This window comes from Chelonoidis abingdonii, chromosome 4 (genome assembly GCF_003597395.2).
Source record: "Chelonoidis abingdonii isolate Lonesome George chromosome 4, CheloAbing_2.0, whole genome shotgun sequence".
Classification (NCBI taxonomy): domain Eukaryota; kingdom Metazoa; phylum Chordata; order Testudines; family Testudinidae; genus Chelonoidis; species Chelonoidis abingdonii.
Window position 1 is genome coordinate 149,506,998 of NC_133772.1, and position 20,067 is coordinate 149,527,064.

Sequence of the window (20,067 nt, forward strand, 5' to 3'; positions counted from 1 at the left end):
GGAGATCCTGAGTCCAGTCCCTGTTACAACCACTCTTGTTCTTTATCCACAGTTGAACAGTGTCAACGGGAGAGACTAAAGCAGCCCTCTCCTCCCCCCATCAGAATAGCCTAGGTGCTTTTTTAAAAATCCAGCTGCAATGAACCAGGCTGTTTTGGCATCAGAGCAGATACAATTGGTAGCATGCTACGATGTATTGGTTGCTGGGACAGGTCCTCAGCTGATGTCAATTGAGGCCAATGGAGCAATGCCAATTTAGACCAAGTAAGCGCATGCTCCTCTTGCTAGGTACCGATGTGGCCCCATACATTGCAGCAGAGTGCCCATCTTTTGCTAGGCTTGTAGGGCCAAATCCTGCAGTCCATATTATGGTAAATCAGGACAAAGAGGCAGCAAATGAGGCAAAAACATCACAATCATACCATTTCTCAGCCAGAGAAATTCTTAGGTGCTGTCTGGAAAAAAATAGAGTTAAATTAAAACTCCATTTACATTTTTAAAAATGTGGAATATATATTGAATAGTATCTAAGATCTCCATTGGAGCTCAATATCTCCATTCATGTCAATGACTAATGAGTATCTTATTGTTTGCAGTGGCGTTGCAGCCATATTGATCCTAGGAGATGAGACAAAGTGGCTGAGGTAATATTGTTTATTGGACCAACTTCTGTTGGTGAGAAAGGTGCTCCTAGCAGGCAAAGGCAGCTTCCATGGACCAAGCTAGGCGATATCCATAGTGTGAAAGGAGTTTAGGCATGGAGGTATTTCTTAATGTTTGTCAATTTGAATTTAGCTCCAGGGCATATTTATCCACTCACAGGATCCACGATAGGACAATGCTGGAATCATCCTTTAAAAAGCTTGATAAGGATTTGAGCCAATTTGCTTTCTGCCTTTCCTATCCCCTAAGCCTGTGACTGCATTGACAGGTACTTGCAGTGAGCTAGCCTGTGTACAAACAGCGGCGTAGCCAGGGTAGCAGCAGCAGAGAGCATGGCTGAGCTATGCCCAAAACAAACTGGATGGAAACCAGTGGGTATGTAGTGGCCCAGTGCCTCTGCTGTGGCCAGGTTTGTATAATTTTTGGTGGTGCCAAGCATAGGCCCAAGTCCCGCCCCCTCCCCCTTCCCCCCCCCCCCACACACACCTGCCTAAGGCTCTGGAAGGGAGTTTGGGTGCGGGAGGGGGAAAGGCTCAGGCTCTGGGAGGGAGTTGGGGTGCAGGCTCTGGGCTGGGGCAGGCGCTTGGGGTGCAGGGGCAGGCTCTGGGAGGGGGTTTGGGTTTGAGGTCTGGGCTGGAGCCGGGGGTTGGGGTGCAGGAGGAAGTGTGGGGGATGAGCTCTGGGAGGGAGGTTGGGGTCTAGGCTGGGACAGGAGGGTGTGGTGCAGGAGATGTGGGGGATGGGATCTGGGAGGGAGTTTGGGGGTGGGGGCTGGGCTGGGAAAGAGTTGCAGAAGAGGGGTGCAGCACTTACCTTGGGAGGCTCCTGAAAGTGCCCCATGCCCACCTCTGGCAGCAGCTTCTAGACAGGGGTCTGGAAGGTCTACCCGCACCGCCCCCCGCAGGCACCACCCCTGCAGTTCCCATTGACCACAGTTGGCAGTGTGCAGAGACACCTTCCCCAGGGGCCACAGGGAAGTGCTGGCCACCTCTGGAAATGGAGCAAGTGGGCAGGAAGTCTGTGGGGAGAGGGGGGCTGGTCCCAGCAACCTGCAGTGTGGGGGAGGGGAGATGCAGGGGAGCGGGTGCAGAGGGGATCCAAGCAGCACCCAATCTGTGTGTTGGGGCAGGGGTTTTGAAATGCATGTCAGGGGGTGCTGGGACCCTCACATACACACAATTTGCTTGAAGGGGGGGACTAGGAGGGGCTGTTGGGTGGGGGGGAACAGTCATCTCAGTTCCTATTAGAATCATAGAAGATCAGGGCTGGAAGAGACCTCAGGGGGTGCTCTAGTCCAATCCCCTGCTCAAAGCAGGACCAACACCAACTAAAATCATCCCAGCCAGGGCTTTGTCAAGCCTGACCTTAAAAATCCGCCACCTCTCTAGGTAACCCACTCCAATGCTTCACCACCATCCTAGTGAAATAGTGTTTCCCCCACAGCAACTTGAGACCACTGCTCCTTGTTCTGTCATCTGGCACCACTGAGAACAGCCTAGTTCCATCCCCTTTGGAGTCCCCCTTCAGGTAGTTGAAAGCAGCTATCAAATCCCCCCTCACTCTTCTCTTCTACAGACTAAATAACCCCAGTTCCCTTAGCCTCTCCTCTTAAGTCATGTGCTCCAGCCCCTTAATCATTTTCACTGCCCTCCACTTGATTTGCTCCAATTTGCCCACATCCGTTCTGTAGTGGGGGGCCCAAAGCTAGATGCAATACTCCAGGTGTAGCCTTACCAGTGCTGAATAGAGGGGAATAAGCACTTCCCTTGATCTGCTGGCAGTGTCCCAGCCCCTGTGTATATGTATGAGTGACAGGATGGCTGCTCCAGTGTCCTGCCTCTGTGTGTGTGTCTGTGTTGAGGGGGTAGTAGCTAGTCCCAGCCCCCCTCTGTGTGGGGGGAGTATGGAGTTCCTGGGGGTGGGGGGGATGTGTTGAGTGCTTGTGTGTGTTGGAAGGTGTCTGTGTTGGGGTGGGTGTCTCTGTGTGTCTGCCTTTGGGGTATGGCTGTGTGTGTGTGTTGGGAGTATTTGCTGGGGAGGTGGGGGGATCTGTGTGCGGAGTGTGGGTGTATTTGTCTCTTCGGGTATATCTGTGTGTTGGGGATATTTGGGTGTGCATGTCTAGGGATGGGCGTGTGTCTGTGCACTGGGGGTATGTATGACTGTGCTGAGAGGCATCTGCTGGGTGTGTCTTGGACACTGACAGCGACCAGCGCTGCAGTGTGTCCACACTTGCAGCATTTGCAGCGCTGTTGTGAGTGGTGCATTGTGGGCAGCTATCCCACAGAGCACCTCGTCCCATTTTGGCGCTGTGGGTTGTGGGAAGGGGACGGAAGGGTGCGGGTCATTCCGCTTCCTGTTCCAACCACCCGTGGTGCATCGCTTCCCTTTTCAGCCGTTTGGTGCCATTGTGAGTCTGTCGCGTGATTTCAGAGAGAAATGGAGCCCGAGCTGCTGAGGACATTGCTGATGAATGTTGCCAGCACATCACGTCTGGCAGTGGAGCTATTCCTTATGCTCCAAAGTGACAGTGAAAGCGATGATGAAATAGATTCGCCTGACGCGCCTGACACTAAATTGCTTGTGGCAGTAACGGACGTGCTCAGCACCGTGGAACGCCGCCTTTGGGCTCGGGAAACAAGCACTGAGTGGTGGGATCACATCGTCATGCAAGTCTGGGATGACGAACAGTGGCTGCAGAACTTTCGGATGAGAAAAGCCACTTTCATGGGACTGTGTGCTGAGCTCGCCCCAACCCTGCAGCGCAAGGACACGAGACTGAGAGCTGCCCTGTCAGTGGAGAAGCAGGTGGCTATTGCAGTCTGGAAGCTGGCAACTCCAGACAGCTACCGATCGGTCGCAAACCAGTTTGGAGTGGGAAAGTCGACCGTTGGAATAGTGGTGATGCAAGTTTGCAGGGCCATTAATCGCATCCTGCTAAGAAGAACCGTGACTCTGGGGAACGTGCAGGACATTCTGGATGGCTTTGCACAAATGGGTTTCCCTAACTGTGGAGGGGCAATAGATGGGACGCATATTCCTATTCTGGCACCACCCCACCTGGCATCCGAGTACATTAATCGGAAGGGGTATTTCTCTATGGTTCTCCAGGCACTTGTGGATCACCGTGGGCGTTTCACTGACATTTACACAGGATGGCCTGGAAAGGTGCATGATGCACGCATCTTTCGGAACAGTGGCATGTTCAGGAAGCTGCAGGCAGGGACTTTTTCCCCCAGACAGGAAGATCACAGTGTGGGACGTCGAAATGCCCATTGTGATCCTTGGAGACCCCGCTTACCCGTTAATGCCTTGGCTCATGAAACCGTATACAGGGAAGCTTGACAGGAGCAAGGACCGGTTCAACTACAGGCTGAGCCGGTGCAGAATGACTGTGGAGTGTGCTTTTGGCCGTTTAAAGGGGAGATGGAGAAGTCTCTACGGGAAGCTAGACATGGGGGAAAGCAGCATCCCAGCGATTATAACCGCGTGCTGTATCCTCCATAATATTTGTGAAGGGAAGGGTGAAACCTTCAGTGACGAATGGACCTCCGCGGTTCAACGTCTGGAGGCTGAATTTGCACAGCCAGAGAGCAGGGCTACTAGAGAGGCCCAGCACAGTGCTTCAAGGATTAGGGATGCCTTAAAGGAGCAATTTGAGGCTGAAAGCCAACAGTAATGTTGGGTGCCTTCCACAGCAGTTAAGTGCAGTGGTTGCAATGATTTGCAGTGCCTATTTTTCACTTGTGGTACAGTATGTTACACTTTCTGTAATAATAAAAACTGTTTTAAAAGACAAGAAATCCTTTATTAAAAATACAGTACATAAAACGGGCAGGGGGGTAGGGTGATGAGCAGTAAAGTCAGAGGTTTGAATATGTCCTTCCTTGAGTGCTGTGCAATGCCTGCTGCACTTCAGGATTAATATGCTGCATGGTGATGGGGGTTGAGTGCATAGGGTAAGGGTCGTAGTTCTCAGGGCTGTTAGGTGAACGTATGGGTGTTGGGGGCAGCTGGTGGTGGTAAGAACCAGGATGCTGGAGAAGGGTGTTTTGAGGAAACAGTGGCGCACAATGGGTTGAGCTTTGGGATGGGGGGAGGAAGGCACGGTAGTGCTCTGCCTGCATGGCTAGCATTGACTGCATGAGGTCTGTGTGGCGTTCCAGGATGCTTAGCAGCCGATTTGTGCTTCTCTTGGTAGCCAATTCCTTTCTCTTGGCAGCCTTTTCCTTTCTCTTGGTAGCCTGTTCCTTTCTCCTGCTTTCATTTTCCCTCCAGTCCTGCAACTTCTTATTATCTGTGGAATACAGATTCATAACTGCTTTCACCAGCTCCTCCTTACTCTTCCTTGGTTTTTTTCTTAAGTTCCGTAGTTTTTCAGAAGTCTGCGCTGATGGAGCAGTATCCAAGGTCACTTTAAAAAAAACACAGAGAGATAAACTTTTACTACAGAGCCTGTATTGTTTTTAATCACACTTAAGGAGTTATGTAGACTATTTGTAGCATCATTTACACATTGCGAGCATAGCACAGAGAGGCCACAGCTGCAGAGACAAATGGTGAGTTTCCCCACATCTGCCACAGCAGGTACTCCTGGGAGCCATCTTGCACACGCGGCTCACCTGGGAAGGGGGGGCTGCTTGACTCTGGGATCACTGGGGTTTCTGTGAATTGGGGAAAGCAAAGAGCAGCTGGAGGGAAATAGCACTTAACAGTATCCCTGCATTTTCCAAAGAATTTTATCCTCCCCGATATCTCGCTGCTCCGGGTCACCTGGGAAGAGCGGGAGGGTCTTCTACAGCTATGTGGATTCCGCCCTGGTCCCTACGCAGCTTGCCTGTGTGCAGCAATGGTCCCCCCACCCCTCACGGCACAATGGCGCGGACGCGTTAGCCTGACTGGGACAAGGACCACGGTGGCTCTCCCTATAAACTTGCGGAAGCGCATTGCACACGCTCTGGCTGAAACTTTTGAAGAGATTACAGAGGCAGATTACCGCGACGTGATAGACCAAATCAATGGGCTATTCCACATCTAGGCATGCTTGCAGGCAGCCATAGCCCCCCTCCTCCCAAAACATTTCCATCCTTATAATAAAAGCTTCTTACCGGGAACAGGCTCCTCTGCTGGTTCCTCACTACCAAGTCCCAGCGGCTGCGACTGGCTAGCTTCTTCCTGGCTGGAAAATAGCTCCTGGCTGCATGACTCCTGGGAGTCTCCAAACACCTCAGTAGCCTCCCTCTCGGGTTCCTCTACACCCTCCCCCTCCTCTCCAGGCTCTGAACTGTCCATCGTGATCCTCGGATTGGCAGTGGGGTTACATCCAAGTATCGCATCCAGCTCCTTGTAAAAACGGCAGGTCGTGGGGGTAGCACCTGAGCGGTGGTTTCCCTCACGTGCTTTGCAGTAGGCACTCCGCAGCTCCTTTACCTTAACCCTGCACTGCACCGCGTCCCGGTCATAGCCCCTGTATTGCATTGACTTTGATATCTGGCCGTAGGTATCATAATTTCTACGGCTGGAGCGCAGCTGTGCCTGCACAGCTTCCTCACCCCAAACACTGATGAGATCCTGCAGCTCGGCAGTGCTCCATGCTGGGGCTCGTTTGGGGCGTGGAGGCATGGTCACTGATTGATTGATTGATTGCACTCCATGCCTCGCTGAGCAAACAGGAAGGAGATTTTTAAAATTCCCGGGGCATTTAAAGGGCGGGTCACCTGAGCCCAGGGCAGTGGAGTGCGAAACGATGACCAGAGAGGCTGAAAAGGTATGCTGGGATACCTCCTAATACCCTGGAGGCCAATTACAGCGCTGGTGAGTGTCCACACCTGATGACCAGCGCTGCATCACCAGTGCTGGATTCGCTACACCCGTAGCAGACCAGGAGTACAGCCAGTGCTGCAGACAGGGAGTTGCAGCGCTGGCTGAGCTTTGTAAGTGTGGACACCTGGTAAGTTGCAGCGCTGTAACCCCCTCACTAGCGCTGCAACTTGCAAGTGTAGCCAAGGCCTTGGAGGTGTGTGCACTGAGGTGTATGGATGTCTGGGTTATGTCTGTCTGTGTTGGGGGTGTCTATCGGGAGTGATTGTGTACTGGGGACTGTGTTGGTGTGTTCATGTGGGGTGTCTGTGTGTCTGTGTTGGGGTGTCTGTTGGGGAGATGTCTGTGTGTGTTGAGGTGTGTATCTGTGGGGGTGGTCTGTCGTGGATATATCTGTGTGTGTGTGTGCTGGGGATCTGTGTTTGTCTGTTGTGGGTGTGCTGGCTCTTCATTTGTTGTGGGGGAGTCTGCTGTTGGGGGTGTTGTGTATGTCTCTGTGTCTTGTGGAGTATGTCTGCGTGTTGGGGTGTGGTTGTGCTGAGGTCCAGTGGGTGTCTGGTGTGCATGTGTGCCTATCTGTCAGGGGGAGTCTGTCTGTATGGGGGAGGGTTGCCAGGTGGTGTCTGTGTGTGTATTTGGGATGGCCACATTGGGTATGTATATCAGTCTATTGGGTGGGTCAGTCTGTTGGAGGTATCTATGTTTGGGGGTGTTTGTCAGGGGGTGTCCGTTGGGGAGGAGCATGCACAAGGAGGGGCAAGCAAGGCCATCCCCCATAATCGTTGGGGGCACAGAACTCCTCCAGCCCTGGAACTATGGTGACAGAGAGGGAGCTCCTCCAGCCCCGGGGCTGCGGTGAAAGCGAGAGGGGGCACCTCCAGCACCAGAGCTATGGTGACAGAGAGGGAGCTCTTCCAGCCCTGGGGCTGCAGGGACAGAGATAGGGAGATCCTGCTGGAGCCTGGGGAGCTGAGAGGGCGGGAAAAGCAAGCTCCTGCCAGAGAGCAGGGGAGCACAGCATGTGCCCCTCCCCAAGGGGTCAAAGTAAAATTTCTGCACATGACCCTGCTGTTGGGTATATATACGTGTCAATCTGTTGTGGGGTGTCTGTATGGGGGGTGAGTGTCTGTTCCGTAGGCGTCAGTCTTTTGGGGGGGTGTCTGTGTTGGGGATGTGCGTCAGTCTGTTGAGAGGTGTCTGTCGGGGTATCAGTTGGGTATGTCAGTCTGTTGAGGTGTGTCTGTGTGGGAGGGTGTCGGTTGGGGATGTGTGTCAGTCTGTCAGGGGCTGTCTGTAAGGGCTATGTGTCAGTCTGTTCCGGGTGTGTGTCAGTCAGACGGGGTGTCCATTGGGGATAGGTGTCAGTCTGTCGGGGAGGGTGTCTGTAGGGAATGTGTGTCAGTCTGTCAGGGGGGTGTCTGTAGGGGATATGTGTCAGTCTGTCGGGGGGGGGTGTCTGTAGGGAATGTGTGTCAGCCTGGGGGGGGGCGGTGTCTGTAGGGAATGTGTGTCAGTCTGTCGGGGGGGCGGTGTCTGTAGGGAATGTGTGTCAGTCTGTCGGGGGGGCGGTGTCTGTAGGGGATATGTGTCAGTCTGTCGCGGGGGGGTGCGTAGGGATATGTTCAGTGATGTAGGGGGGGCGTGTCTGTAGGACTGTGTGTGAAGTCTCGGGGGGCGGTGTCTTAGGGAATCGTTGTCATCTGTCAGGGGGGTTCTTGTAGGGAATCGTGTGTCAGTACTGTTGCGGGGGTGTCCATCGGAGGTCTGTGAGCGTCGGGGGCGCGCATGGCCCCCAGCCGCTGGCGGCACCATGGAGTCTCAGACATCGCGGGGTCGCCGCTGACCTCTCGCCGGGCCCAGTGTCCAAAACGGGCAGGCCGACTCGGTTCCCTGTAGCAACGCTGGAGACGTCAGCGGCTCCCGGAGCCCGACGGCACCAGCAAGGGGGGCGGCGCTGCGGATTGGCAGACTCCACGAGCCCGCCAGGCCTGGGCTGGGAGCAGCACCGCAGCGCGTTCGCTGCAAGCCGGACCCCAACCCCTGACGGGCCTCGGCCGACCTCCTCCCCCCGCTGGCCGCTCTCCCCGGAGCGCGAGGAAGGGATGCCGCCGCTTCATGGAGCACGCCTCGGCGAGCCCGGGCTGCCTATCGCTGTCCGGCTGGGGGCAACCAGAGCGACGGCAGGCGCCGAGGCTGACCCCGCGCCGGGCGGAGGAGGCGGCTGGCCGGGCAGCGGCATCTGCGCTCTGCAGGCCGCTGCTGCTGGTGCTGATCTCGCACCTGTCTTGCGGGTCTAGAGACGGGCGCGGTGCTGGCATTCGCCGCCACCGGCATGGCTGCGCACGTCATCAACGCCTCGCTGGTCGCTGTCTGTAACTCCGAGCTGCTGGGCGCGCTGCTTTGGTCTGTCCTGCCCCTGACTTCCTCGCCTGCAGACCGCCCGCCGCGCGTCTGGCTCTCCGCCGCGCAGTCCTGACAGCGCGCCCTGCAACGCGGCCTGGGCATCGAGCATGCCACCCTCACCATGGCGGCTGCTCCTTCGACCGGCTTACTGCGCCATCGGCGCCAGCCCCGCCGCAAAAAAAAAGATGGGCCCGCCGCGCGCCGCCCAGCTGCTGGCCGTCGCTGGCTGGCGGCGCTCGGCTCGCGCGCCTGGTACTTGCCTGGCCCAGCGGCGGCAGGGCCACGGAACCGGCTCGGGCCGCTGCACCTACGTGCTGCTGCCCTGGGGCTCGTCGCGGCTGGGCCCGCCCTACAGCGCGGCGCTGATCGTGCTCTGCTACCTGCTGCCCTTCGCCCTCATGTGCTTCTGCCACTACAACATCTGCCGCGCCGTGCGCCTCTCCGAGAGCCGGGTGCGGCCGCTCACCACCTACGGCCACCTGCTGCGCTGCTACGGGGAGATGCGCACCGCCACCACCGTGCTCATCATGATCGTCTCCATCATCTGCTGCTGGGGGCCCTACTGCGTCCTGGGGCTGGCGGCTGCCGCCGGCCCCCTGCCCTTCTCACCCACCGTGGACGCCGTGGCCAGCTGGATGGCCTGGGCCAACGGTGCCATCAACCCGCTCATCTACGCCGCCCGCAACCCCAACATCGCCATGCTACTGGGCCGCAGCCGCGAGGGCGGCTACCGGACTAGGAACAACGTGGCCGCTTACTTGGCCGCCCGGGGCCAGTGCCTGGAGGCCCGCGGCCCAGCTGAGCCAGGCCGGGAGCGCCATGCCCAGCAGCGGCCCGGGGGCCACGCCGCCAGCGCCCTCTCCTCCTCCAGCCCGGCCAGCGGCGGCGAGGTGGCCATGTGGGCCTGCAAGAACCCGGCCGTGCTCTTCTGCCGCGACGCGCAGCCCGACACGGCCTCCCAGGCTGCCCTGCCGCCCAAATCCGACACCGCTGATACCAGCCTCTGAAGCGGGGCCTGCTGGGAAAGTTGCCTGACCGCCGGCTGCCTCGGGCTGTGGAACAGTTGCCCACGGGAACGACTGGGAGACCCATCGCTTGGGCCCTTTGAAACTAGGCTGAGCAAAGCGCCAGTCACTGGGGAGCAATGTGCAGTAGCCCGGGGGCTGCACTGGATGAGCTAGTGAGGCTGTTCCGGTGCTCCAGTTCTTAATGCCAGCGTGGGAGACAAAGGAAGCACCCAGAGGCAGGTGCGCTGGCTCTCCCCATTTCAAAAGGGGATAAAAAATGCCAGGGAGAGCAGCTGAAATGAGCCCAGCACACAGCTGATGAGAGAAAGGGTGGCAGTAATCACCCTGTGAGCTCATCTCAGTTTGGCAAAAAAAGTGCCAGTAGGAGGTTACCACCACCACCACAAGCTGCCTGACCGTTGGAAAGTGTTAAGTGCCAAAAAAAAAAAAAGGGACTGAAAGCTGAGTATTGCCAGCTCAAAGACACTCAAAACATATCACACTGTGAAAACTGCAGCTTTGAAAGAGACAGTTGCTTTAAGGCATTATATGTAGAAATACACCAAGTCTCAGACTAGGACAGACTGAAAATCTGACATCACTAAGAGCACCTTGAGGTTCAGTTTTAAGTCCCACACGTAAGAAAAATCCCATTCAGAGCTCTGCAGATTTAAAGAAAATGTACAAGGTTGGGGGGACAAGAATGAAACTTGAAGCCTCATGAAATTTGTGATAGTTTCCTTTCAGTACATACATTATGTGAGAAGTATTTCAAATGTGGAACACTCCCAGAAATGGGAGCTCAGTACTGTATTCTGATCCAGACAAAATTGAAAAGATAAAATATGTGTTTGGAATAGATGTGGCATCATTCTGTTTGTAGACTTGTGAATTTCCTCCTTGAGATGGATAAAAATGTCCAATTTCATCTAACAGTCTTTGAACATATTTATATGAGCCACTAGAGCAGGGATGAGCAAACTATGGCCTGGGGGCCGCATCTGGCCCTGCAGACATTTTATTCCGGCCCTGAAGCTCCTGCCAGGGAGCAGGGTTTCCGGCTTGGCCGGCTCTATGCATGCCGTGGCTCCGTGGGGGTTCTGGAATCAGCAGCATGTCCCCCCTCCGTCTCCTACGCATAGGGACAGCCAGAAAGCGCTGCCCGCGAAGCTCCCATTGGTCACAGTTGCATGCGGATGTGGCAGTGTACAGAGGCGCCTGTCTGCACCTCTGTGTAGGAGCAGGAGGGGAGACACGCCGCTGCTTCCGGGAGCTGCTTGAGGTAAGCACCGCCAGGAGCTTGCACCCCTGCTCCCCAACCCCCTGCCCCAGCCCTGATCGCCCTCTGAACCCCTCAGTCCCACACTGCCGCACGCCAGAGCCCACACTGCGAGCTGGAGCGCCCACCTCCTCACCTGCACCCCAACCCCCTGCCCCAGCCTGGAGTCCCCTCACACAGCCTGAACTCCTCATTTCTGGCCCCACCCCAGAGTCCACACTCCAATCCCCAATGTTGTGAGCATTCCTGGCCCGCCCTACAATTTCCATGTTGCCCTTGGGCCAGAAAGTTTGCCCACCCCTGCACTAGAGAGGTAGGTCTACTTTTTCTCTCCTTCAATAGAAATGTGATGAGTCTAGTTTGTATTTCAGGGTGCACATTATCCTGCTCACTGCGTAACTCAGTTGACCTATTAGAATTTAATGATATTTGGAAATCAGCATTGATTACCAGTACTGATATCATATAAAAACAAAAAGAGCACAAATCAGTATGCTGAAACCAACTCACAAGAAATGCTGCTGCACAGCCAATCCTCATCTTGGGATTTATGAATTTATTTTTCCTCAAAGGTTCAAGATCTCAAGCCTTAAATTAATACTTTTAATTGGAAATGGGATTCAGACCTTCCGTTACCTTCACTAATTTAAATGTGAAAAAAAGCCAGTATTTTTCCTGTACAGTATTTAAATTATGTTTTATCAGATTTTTCAACTGTTTGTGACTCAAGTGGATGTATATCATTATTTTGTAAATGGGACAAGAAACAAATTCTTTTATGCAAGGGATTAAAATATTTCTGCCTCTTGTGATCCAAAAAAGATAAATATGAAAGGACAAAGGGGTGACAAAATTGCCATGATAATGGGGAGAGATTAATGGTAGATGAAATTTCAAAATCTTGATAATTTGTCATGCTTTCATAATCATGCCCCTTCTTAAATCAGTGGGAGAAAGATTTGATCCTTAAAGACAGTCTCAATACATAACATTTGCACATATATGGCTTGAAACCTGCAACCAATACTACGTCTAGTGTTTGTGATATAAAGGACGTCTGTCCCCTAGAACTGGACTGAGACCACCACCTCATTTCACCAAGGTCAGTAAAAACCTGAGCATAACAAGAACTTAGGGATAGAAAAGTTTTTTTTATTGCTTGTAGTTCTGCTTCTCTGGCCTGTCCAGCCTCTTAGATTGCTACAGAATTAACTGGGCATTGTCTTTTTTTTTTTTTTTAAAGGCTTTGCTAAGATTTCATTTATTTATTTTACTTTATACTTTTGTATTGTTTTATATAAAATTTTATTTATTTGCATTTATACACTCTAAATGGGCACCTATCCATATGCTCTAGCTACATTGCGGTATTATAAAAGTACTTACATGCTGTAAAACTACAGAGATAATAGGAATGGGTGAGATGCATGATTTCAGAATGCTATTTATCAATTTTTCACCATAATTTAGTATATTATAATTGCAAACATGCAAGCGGTGTAGTTTGTGTCCCCCTCAACAGCCAGCATCTCCAGCATTGTGCTCAGGCACTGGTTCAGTACTGGTTTAAGTTGCATCTACTCTTGAGACATTGAACATCCCTTAGCAAGGCTGTGCCAGAGTAGGGGTGTTAACTCTAGTAACCTAGTCAAATTCCAGCTCAAGACATTACCTTCCACATTCTTAAAACTTTCAACTGGATATAACTTTTCCTCTGAGCTTTCAACAGGATAGAATATTCTTTACCTTCCTGTCTGGAGCTCTGCAGGCCACACTGGGGAGTCTTGCGGGCTGGGAGTTTGAGACCCCTGTTCTAGGGGATATTAACAGGAGTGTCACAGACAAGACACTTGAGGTAATAGAACCACTCTGCTCAGCACAAGTGAGGCCTCAGCTGGAGTATTGTGTCCAGTTCTGGGCACAATGCTTTAAGAAAGTTGTGGACAATCTGGAGAGTCCAGAGGGGAGCAACAAAAATGATAAAGGGTTTAGAAAACATACTCACACTGGGCATGTTTAGTCTTGAGAAAAGAAGACTGAGTGGGGCCCTGATAACTGTCATCAGATATGTTAAGGGCTGTTATAAAGAAAACAGGGATTGTCCTAATGGTAGGACAAGAAGTAATGGTCTTCACGTGCAGCAAGGGAGATTTAGGTTAGATATTAGGAAAAACAATAGCAGTAGTTAAGCACTGAAATGGGCTTTCAAGAGAGGCTGTGGAAGCCCCATCATTGGAAGTTTTTACGAACAGGTTAGACTGGGGTAGGCAACCTGTGGCACACATGCCAAAGGTGGCACACAAGCTGATTTTCAGTGGCACTCACACTTTCCGGGTCCTGGCCACCGGTCCAGGGGACTCTGCATTTTAATTGAATCTTCTTAAACATTTTAAAAATCTAATTTACTTTACATACAACAATAACTTAGTTATATATTTATAGACTTATAGAAAGAAACCTTTTAAAAACATTAAAATGTATGACTGGCACGCGAAACCTTAGAGTAAATAAATGAAGACTCAGCACACCGCTTCTGAAAGGTCGCAGACCCCTGGGTTAGATAGTCAGCTGTCAAGGATGATCTCAGTTAACTTGGTCCTGCCTCGGTGCAGGGGACTGGACTTGATGATCTCTTGACGTCCCTTCCAGCCTAAGATTATATGTGGTTCCAATTTGTTCTGTACTTTCTTGGTGGCAACCAAATCTTACAACTTCAGCAAAAGTAGGCCATTAAAGAAGACCATTGAACTCAGCTTTGCGTGTGTGGAGCAATGTTTTCCAAACGGTGGAATCCCTAAATTAATGAATAAATTCCCATCCATGATCTTCATGTTCATTTTCAATCCTACCCTATACATAAATGATTTGTAAACCTAGCCCTTATAAATTAGTAAACATGACGGCCTCTTTAAAGTATTTATACTCTTAAGCATCTCCATAAATCCCGTCTGTGCCAGGCAATCTGTAAACACAGCCACTTGCACTAGATGATCCTCTCTATAATTTAGATGCAAGGCTCATCCTATATAATATCCCCCACACACAAACTATGTACTTTGCTCACTGGAGCAACGCCTTTTAGGATTTGTCCCTTGGCACCTTGCTGATGTGCACAATCTCATTCATCCTTTCCCAATGCTAGAGCAGAAGGTGGCTGCATGTCAGACACTTACTTGGATGTTGCTCAAATCCAAGTGAACTTTTGATTTGTTCTGATTAGTCTCTCTCTGTCTCTTGAAGTATTTGTATTTCCCCATATGAGGGTAGCTGAAGGGATCTGTGTAGAAGGTCATGCTACAGCTTCATGAAAAACAAAAACAAATGATTCCTGTAGACTAAGAACCTCCGAGTCATATACATGTACAAAACAGTGAGACAAATTTATTTTGAATCCCTGAACCGGCAATTCCCTCACAACAGAATACATTTAATTTGATTATCCAACCCAGTAACATACACTGACCTGGTCTCAGTGTTCAGAAAAACATTCTGAATAAAAAGGTCACTCGTTTCCATTGTGAAATGTAACGTACCAAGGCATTTCTCCTCCTCACTGAGCTATGCCTATAGCTGCTGTGTTTAATCTGGTGCATTTTACAGAACATTTGATAATATATTAGCCCCGAGGTTGTGTCAAGTTTTGAATTCAGCATCTCAGTGTGGATCATTTCCAGAAAATGATTCAAGCTGTAATCTCTCCTGTCTCTTTGGCTGGAATGACCCATCATAGAACACTTCATTTCAAAACAATTATTTTGAACAGATGTTACAATTTGGCTTGACTACACAGCAAGCGATCGCCGCACAATCGTTTTGGTGTCCTGAAATGCAGAGAGAGAGAGACACCAAATTAAAGATTGGTCTACCCTGTTCACAGGCCTTCCCAGGCTCCAGATGTGGCAGCATGTTTCAGTGCTGAGACTTCATAGCCAAGGTGGTCAATAGTTCGTTGGTTGCTAAATCACTATGATGGCAAGTTAGAGAGCAAATGCTTACTGGCCTTGGGAATCACATGCCTTGTATTGGTTTATTGCAGGGGTGGGCAAACTTTTTGGCCAGAGGGCCACATCTGGGAATAGAAATTGTATGGCAGGCCAAGAATGATCATGAAATTGGGATTGGGGCGCAGGAGGGGGTGAAGGCTCTGGTTGGGGGTGTGAGCTCTGGGGTGGGGCCAGAAATGAGGAGTTCAGGGTCCGGGAGGTGGCTCTGGGCTAGGGTGGGGAAGTGGAGTGCGGGGGGTGAGGGGGTGACGGCTCCTGCTGTGGCTGTGGGCTCTGGATGAGGGGTTTGGGGTGCAAGAGAGTGCTCTGTTCTGGGATTGGGGGTTTGGAGGGTGGGAGGGGAATCAGGGCTGGGGCAGGGGGAGAGGCTCAGGAGTGCAGGCTCTGAGTGGCACTTACCTCAAGCGGCTCCCAGAAGCAGTGGCATGTCCCTTCTTTGGCTCCTAAGAGGAGGTGCAGCCAGGCCTCTGTACATTGCCCTGTCCTCAGGGACCGCCCCTGCAGCTCCCATGGGAGCACTGAGGGGGCCATTGGAGTGGATAGGAGCTGGAGGGGGGCCATGCCGTGGCTTCTGGGAGCCACCTGGAGCAGCCCCCAACTGTGATCCCTGGCTGGAGCAACGGAGAAAGGCAAGCCCCAGACCCCATTCCCCAGTGGGCATTCACGGGCTGGATCCGACCAGTCCACGGGCTGTCATTTGCCCACCCCTGGTTTATTGAAAACTTCTTCATACTCTTGACCTGTCCATTTTCAGAATGCCAGTAGAATCAGATCTGCCAGTGTATAGTTTGGAAAAATATGGCAGGCATATCAGTAAACAGCAAGGAGAAGAACCCATGTACATTTTGGCTGCCCCATGCTGTCTAGCTCTTCCCGTCCCTGTACCATAGCTAATTTGTGGCCTAGTGCAGCCTGGTAGCAATGTCACAGACACGTCTCACATTTATCCTGTCGAACTCTTTTCATTTGACTGACATGAATCCACAGCTGGTCTGAAGTCACATGGTCCCCGCACACATTGCAATACAGGCCAGTTTCAGGTAATATGCAGACTGGAATATTCAGGGTTGGAAAGCTGGGGCCTAGCTGCATGGCAGACCCTACCGCTTTCTTTTGCAGCGTAACATTTGAGTGACAGTAAACCTGAGCTGAAAGAGGGTGAGTGGAGCCTTGCCTGTATTTTCTAGCTCTCCTTCCTACTGGAGCAGGGGCCCATAAGCCAGGAACAGGCACAAAAATCTAGACCCCTTTATAGGGCTAAGTATTGCAGGGGAAAGTGAATTCACCAAGCTCATCAAGAATTCAGTTTTCTGAGCTAAGATCACCTGTCAAATGCAAACTAAAGTGATCATTTGAGGTTCTCTTCCCCTCCCACCATGATTTGAATGTCACTGTAATCCATGTTCACTAACCAATAATCGATCAAAACAATGATCAGTTTATGGGCACAAATTTGTTTAATAATTAGAAAGGTCTCAGATGACCAAGCAGGCCTGAGTTGATTAAGCAACTGTTAGTGCATGACAGAAAAGATATACATTAGCAAATTCAACCCATTAGAACCAATAACTACAACCCCTTGCAAGCAATTGATATCAGCCTGATTTGGTCTGCTTGCTATACCCCCAGATTCTTGGGGATAGGGGGAAGGTTACAGTTTCAGCTCCTAGGATTTCCTCTTTCCTCCTCTAAATATATGGTAGTTTAGTCCTGTTCCAGCTTTTGTCATATGTCAAATTTCCTACCTGCGTAATTAACACCTGCTGCTTACCCATTGTTTCTGTTGTTGGTGCACTATATTTATATATAATCCTGCCAACTGAGATTAAAACATTACTTGCTCAGCCTAAAGAGCATGGCACTTGTGCTAAACATCCATCACTAGATCTTTCTTAACAAGTTTAGCAAGCTTGTATTTTTTTCCTTCTTAGCATGACCACAACAGTTTATGGGAGGTCTGGTTCATGAGTGAGCTGCAGGCCCTTAAAATAGGTCATCACCACATACTGAAGTCATTCACAGTGAAATGCTAGCCCACATTTTTATGTTCAGTTATTTGCACAACTGGGTGTCGCTAAACCTGACTGTCCCAGGCATGATTAAAACGAATTTTTATTAACGTGGGTATCAGGGGAGTCTGGATACAACGCGTGACATTTTGGCTGTCCCAGGCACTGCAAAATTGCACACATTTAGGTATGCCACAGAAATGTGCTAAATGCAGACACAGCCAAGGGCATGCTGGAGTTCTCCATAAGGGATGGCTATTCAAGTTTAAATAGCTCAAAAGTGCCACTAGATGGTACTATTGCTTTCTCTAATGGTCCTTGGCTGTTGAACTGTATAATCTCACACCAACACAAACACGGAATCTTGTTTAAAGCTGAAAAATAGAAAAAGTTCCAAAATCCATCCTGACATTTTGATCAGAGCAGTGGAACCTCCTGACTAAGGAAGAGAGATTGTTTTTGGGGGGCAAGTCTCTCCTCGTTATATGCAGTACCCAGCACCAGTCTGGCTATTATGACCCAGATTGTGTGACCCCCGTCCAATGGAAATGTTAAAGGGGAGGGCATGGGGGGGGACAAGGAGGGAGAAGAGATCCTGTGGAGTTTTCTTGCAGAGGGCATTTTCCATCTGCAGAACAACCAACAGTTCTGTCCCCAAACTCCACAGATCCCAGAGACTGCACCAGAAGCCAGGGGTAGCTCTGCAGATGTTGTGTGCCTTCACACTGGCACTGAGTCCCCCTGCTTCCCTCCCCAAACACCACAGTTTATGGTATATGAACTTTGTGCTAGATTCCCTGCACATCTTGGGGGTATGATATGAATCCCTACCCCAGGGAGCCTGGTCTTCCTGGATCTACAGTCCCCATGCAGAGTTCTCCGTGGGATCTGGGCTACAGAGTTCACACCCCACAGCTTCCAGCCAGTTTCTGAAATGGTTCTGAACATGGTACCTGCTTGGCTACACTTACAGCTAAACCACATCCTTCAGCTGTTTGGCTGCACCCTTTGTCAGCCACAGGCTGTTCCACAGTTCAGAGTCAGACAAAGCTAGAGAGGGGAAATGCACAAGGCCAACCCATGAGTCAGTGGCACAGCTGGGATTTGAACTCTGGTGCCTGGTGCTATGCTCTGACCACTAGGATCACACAGCCTCCCGTAAACCATACAGGCCCCCCCAGGCTGCTCTCACACAGAGGTAAACCAGGAGTAACATTGTTGCCATCAGTGGAATTATACCCCAGTAAAACTAAGTGGAGAGGAAAATGAGTTGTGTTTTCTGCTCAAAGGGAAAGTGACCACCAGTGGAAACCAGTATCTGTATTTTACAACTTCAGGCAGGCCATTCAAGTATAGGCCACTTTTCCCAGGCAGGGGCAACCGTTTTCCATTGTACTCCTGCAATCTACCTGACAAAATAGCAATTTACTCCAAAACAGATACCCAGCATGAAAAACCCCTTGCTTCCCTCGCCACAATATCCTGATTGAAGACAAAGAAAGAGGCCTCCCAAAGGCCCCAATCCTGCAATCACATGTGCACCGGAGTAATGCCATTCATTTCACTGGGCCTGCTCATGGGCTGGAAGCACAGCACGTGCACAAGCGCGTGCGAGAATAGGACATTAGTATCATCGGTTCCAAGGCCCGAAAGGCCTTGAGGGCTATGGCTTTCCATGATACAGCAGCACCCAGCCAGGAGGGAGCAGCCCATGCTGCATGTGGACTCCTGCAACGCATGAGTGTTGGCAGAAGCAGCAGGCTGAGCAATGACACAGGAACTGGCTTTAGGAGGAGGCCAGCACCAGCACTTGGCACGGCCCAGGCCAAGCAAATATTTCCTGCTCTCTTCTAGCTCCTCTGACGTGGGGAAGAGCAGAACCCAGTGGAGTGGGGCCTGCTGCCCCCGCATCCCATCTGCCCAGCACAGGAGCAGTCAGTTGTGTAGAGAAAGAACATGGAGAGAGATTGAAAGGAGAAGGTGGGTGAGAGGGAGGATGAATGGACCAGGGGTGGGGGGACCCCAAGAGGGTTTTATATCACCTCTGGGCCCCCGACACTAGGGGCCAGTTTGGTCTCCAGCACAAGTTCCTGCAGCTGCCATTGTGGGACCCTGAGTGCATCACGCTCCAGTCACACTGCCTCCCTGCCATACCCCATGTGTGTGATTACAGTTGTGCAGGGGTAGACAACCTATAGCACATGTGCCAAAGGCAGCACGCAAGCTGATTTTCAGTGGCACTCACACTGCTAGGGTCCTGGCCACCGGTCTGGGGGGCTCTGCATTTTAATTTTTAATGAAGCTTCTTAAACTTTTAAAAAACCTTATTTACTTTACATACAATAGTTCAGTTATATATTATAGACTTATAGAAAGAGGCCTTCTAAAAACGTTAAAATGGATCACTGGCATGTGAAACCTTAAATGCGAGTGAATAAATGAAGACTCGGTACTCCACTTCTGAAAGGTTGCCGAACCCTGCAGTAGTGCCTTTGGCCAGTGAAGAAGGGGGGCCCACTGTGCTAGATGCTGTGTGAGCACAGAGTAGCAGATAGTCCCTGCCCCAAAGCACTGATCGGCTCCCTTTGCCGGTGGCTGTTGGGTGGGGTGGCTCTTCACCACCTGGGAACGCTCTGTCCTGTCAATTGCGACAGCTTTACGGCTGCTTTGCACCACTGAAGGAGCACCAAGGATCCAGCCCATTATTTGTACAGGAGTGCACGCCTCCAAACCAGCAGCCAGAGCACTGCACTCTCTGAACCTGAATCTCAGTCCCAAAGCTCACGGGGCGGCAGGGTTTGGCTGAGAAGATGATGCCGTTGGTGTGTTTGTATCAAACAGAACATGCACAATGATACATTATCGTGATAAATAACCTAGTG

At 51.3% G+C, this 20,067-nt stretch overlaps 2 protein-coding genes across 2 annotated transcripts; one reads left to right on the forward strand and one right to left on the reverse strand.

Annotated features, from left to right (window-relative positions):
• Window positions 1-4,449: 4,449 nt before the first annotated feature.
• LOC142046673 (uncharacterized) lies at window positions 4,450-6,495 on the reverse strand. The gene is made up of 2 exons (XM_075064621.1): window positions 5,772-6,495; window positions 4,450-5,077 (listed from the first exon to the last, which is right to left on the reverse strand). Exons 1-2 carry the CDS (start codon window positions 6,283-6,285, stop codon window positions 4,527-4,529), a joined length of 1,065 nt encoding a protein of 354 aa, XP_074920722.1. The 5' UTR covers window positions 6,286-6,495; the 3' UTR covers window positions 4,450-4,526.
• Window positions 6,496-8,268: 1,773 nt separating this feature from the next.
• On the forward strand, window positions 8,269-9,893 carry GPR135 (G protein-coupled receptor 135). The gene is given in 4 exon segments (XM_075065866.1): window positions 8,269-8,368; window positions 8,781-8,851; window positions 8,963-9,013; window positions 9,015-9,893. Coding segments are annotated over 4 exon segments (1,101 nt in total).
• The last annotated feature ends 10,174 nt before the right edge of the window (window positions 9,894-20,067 follow it).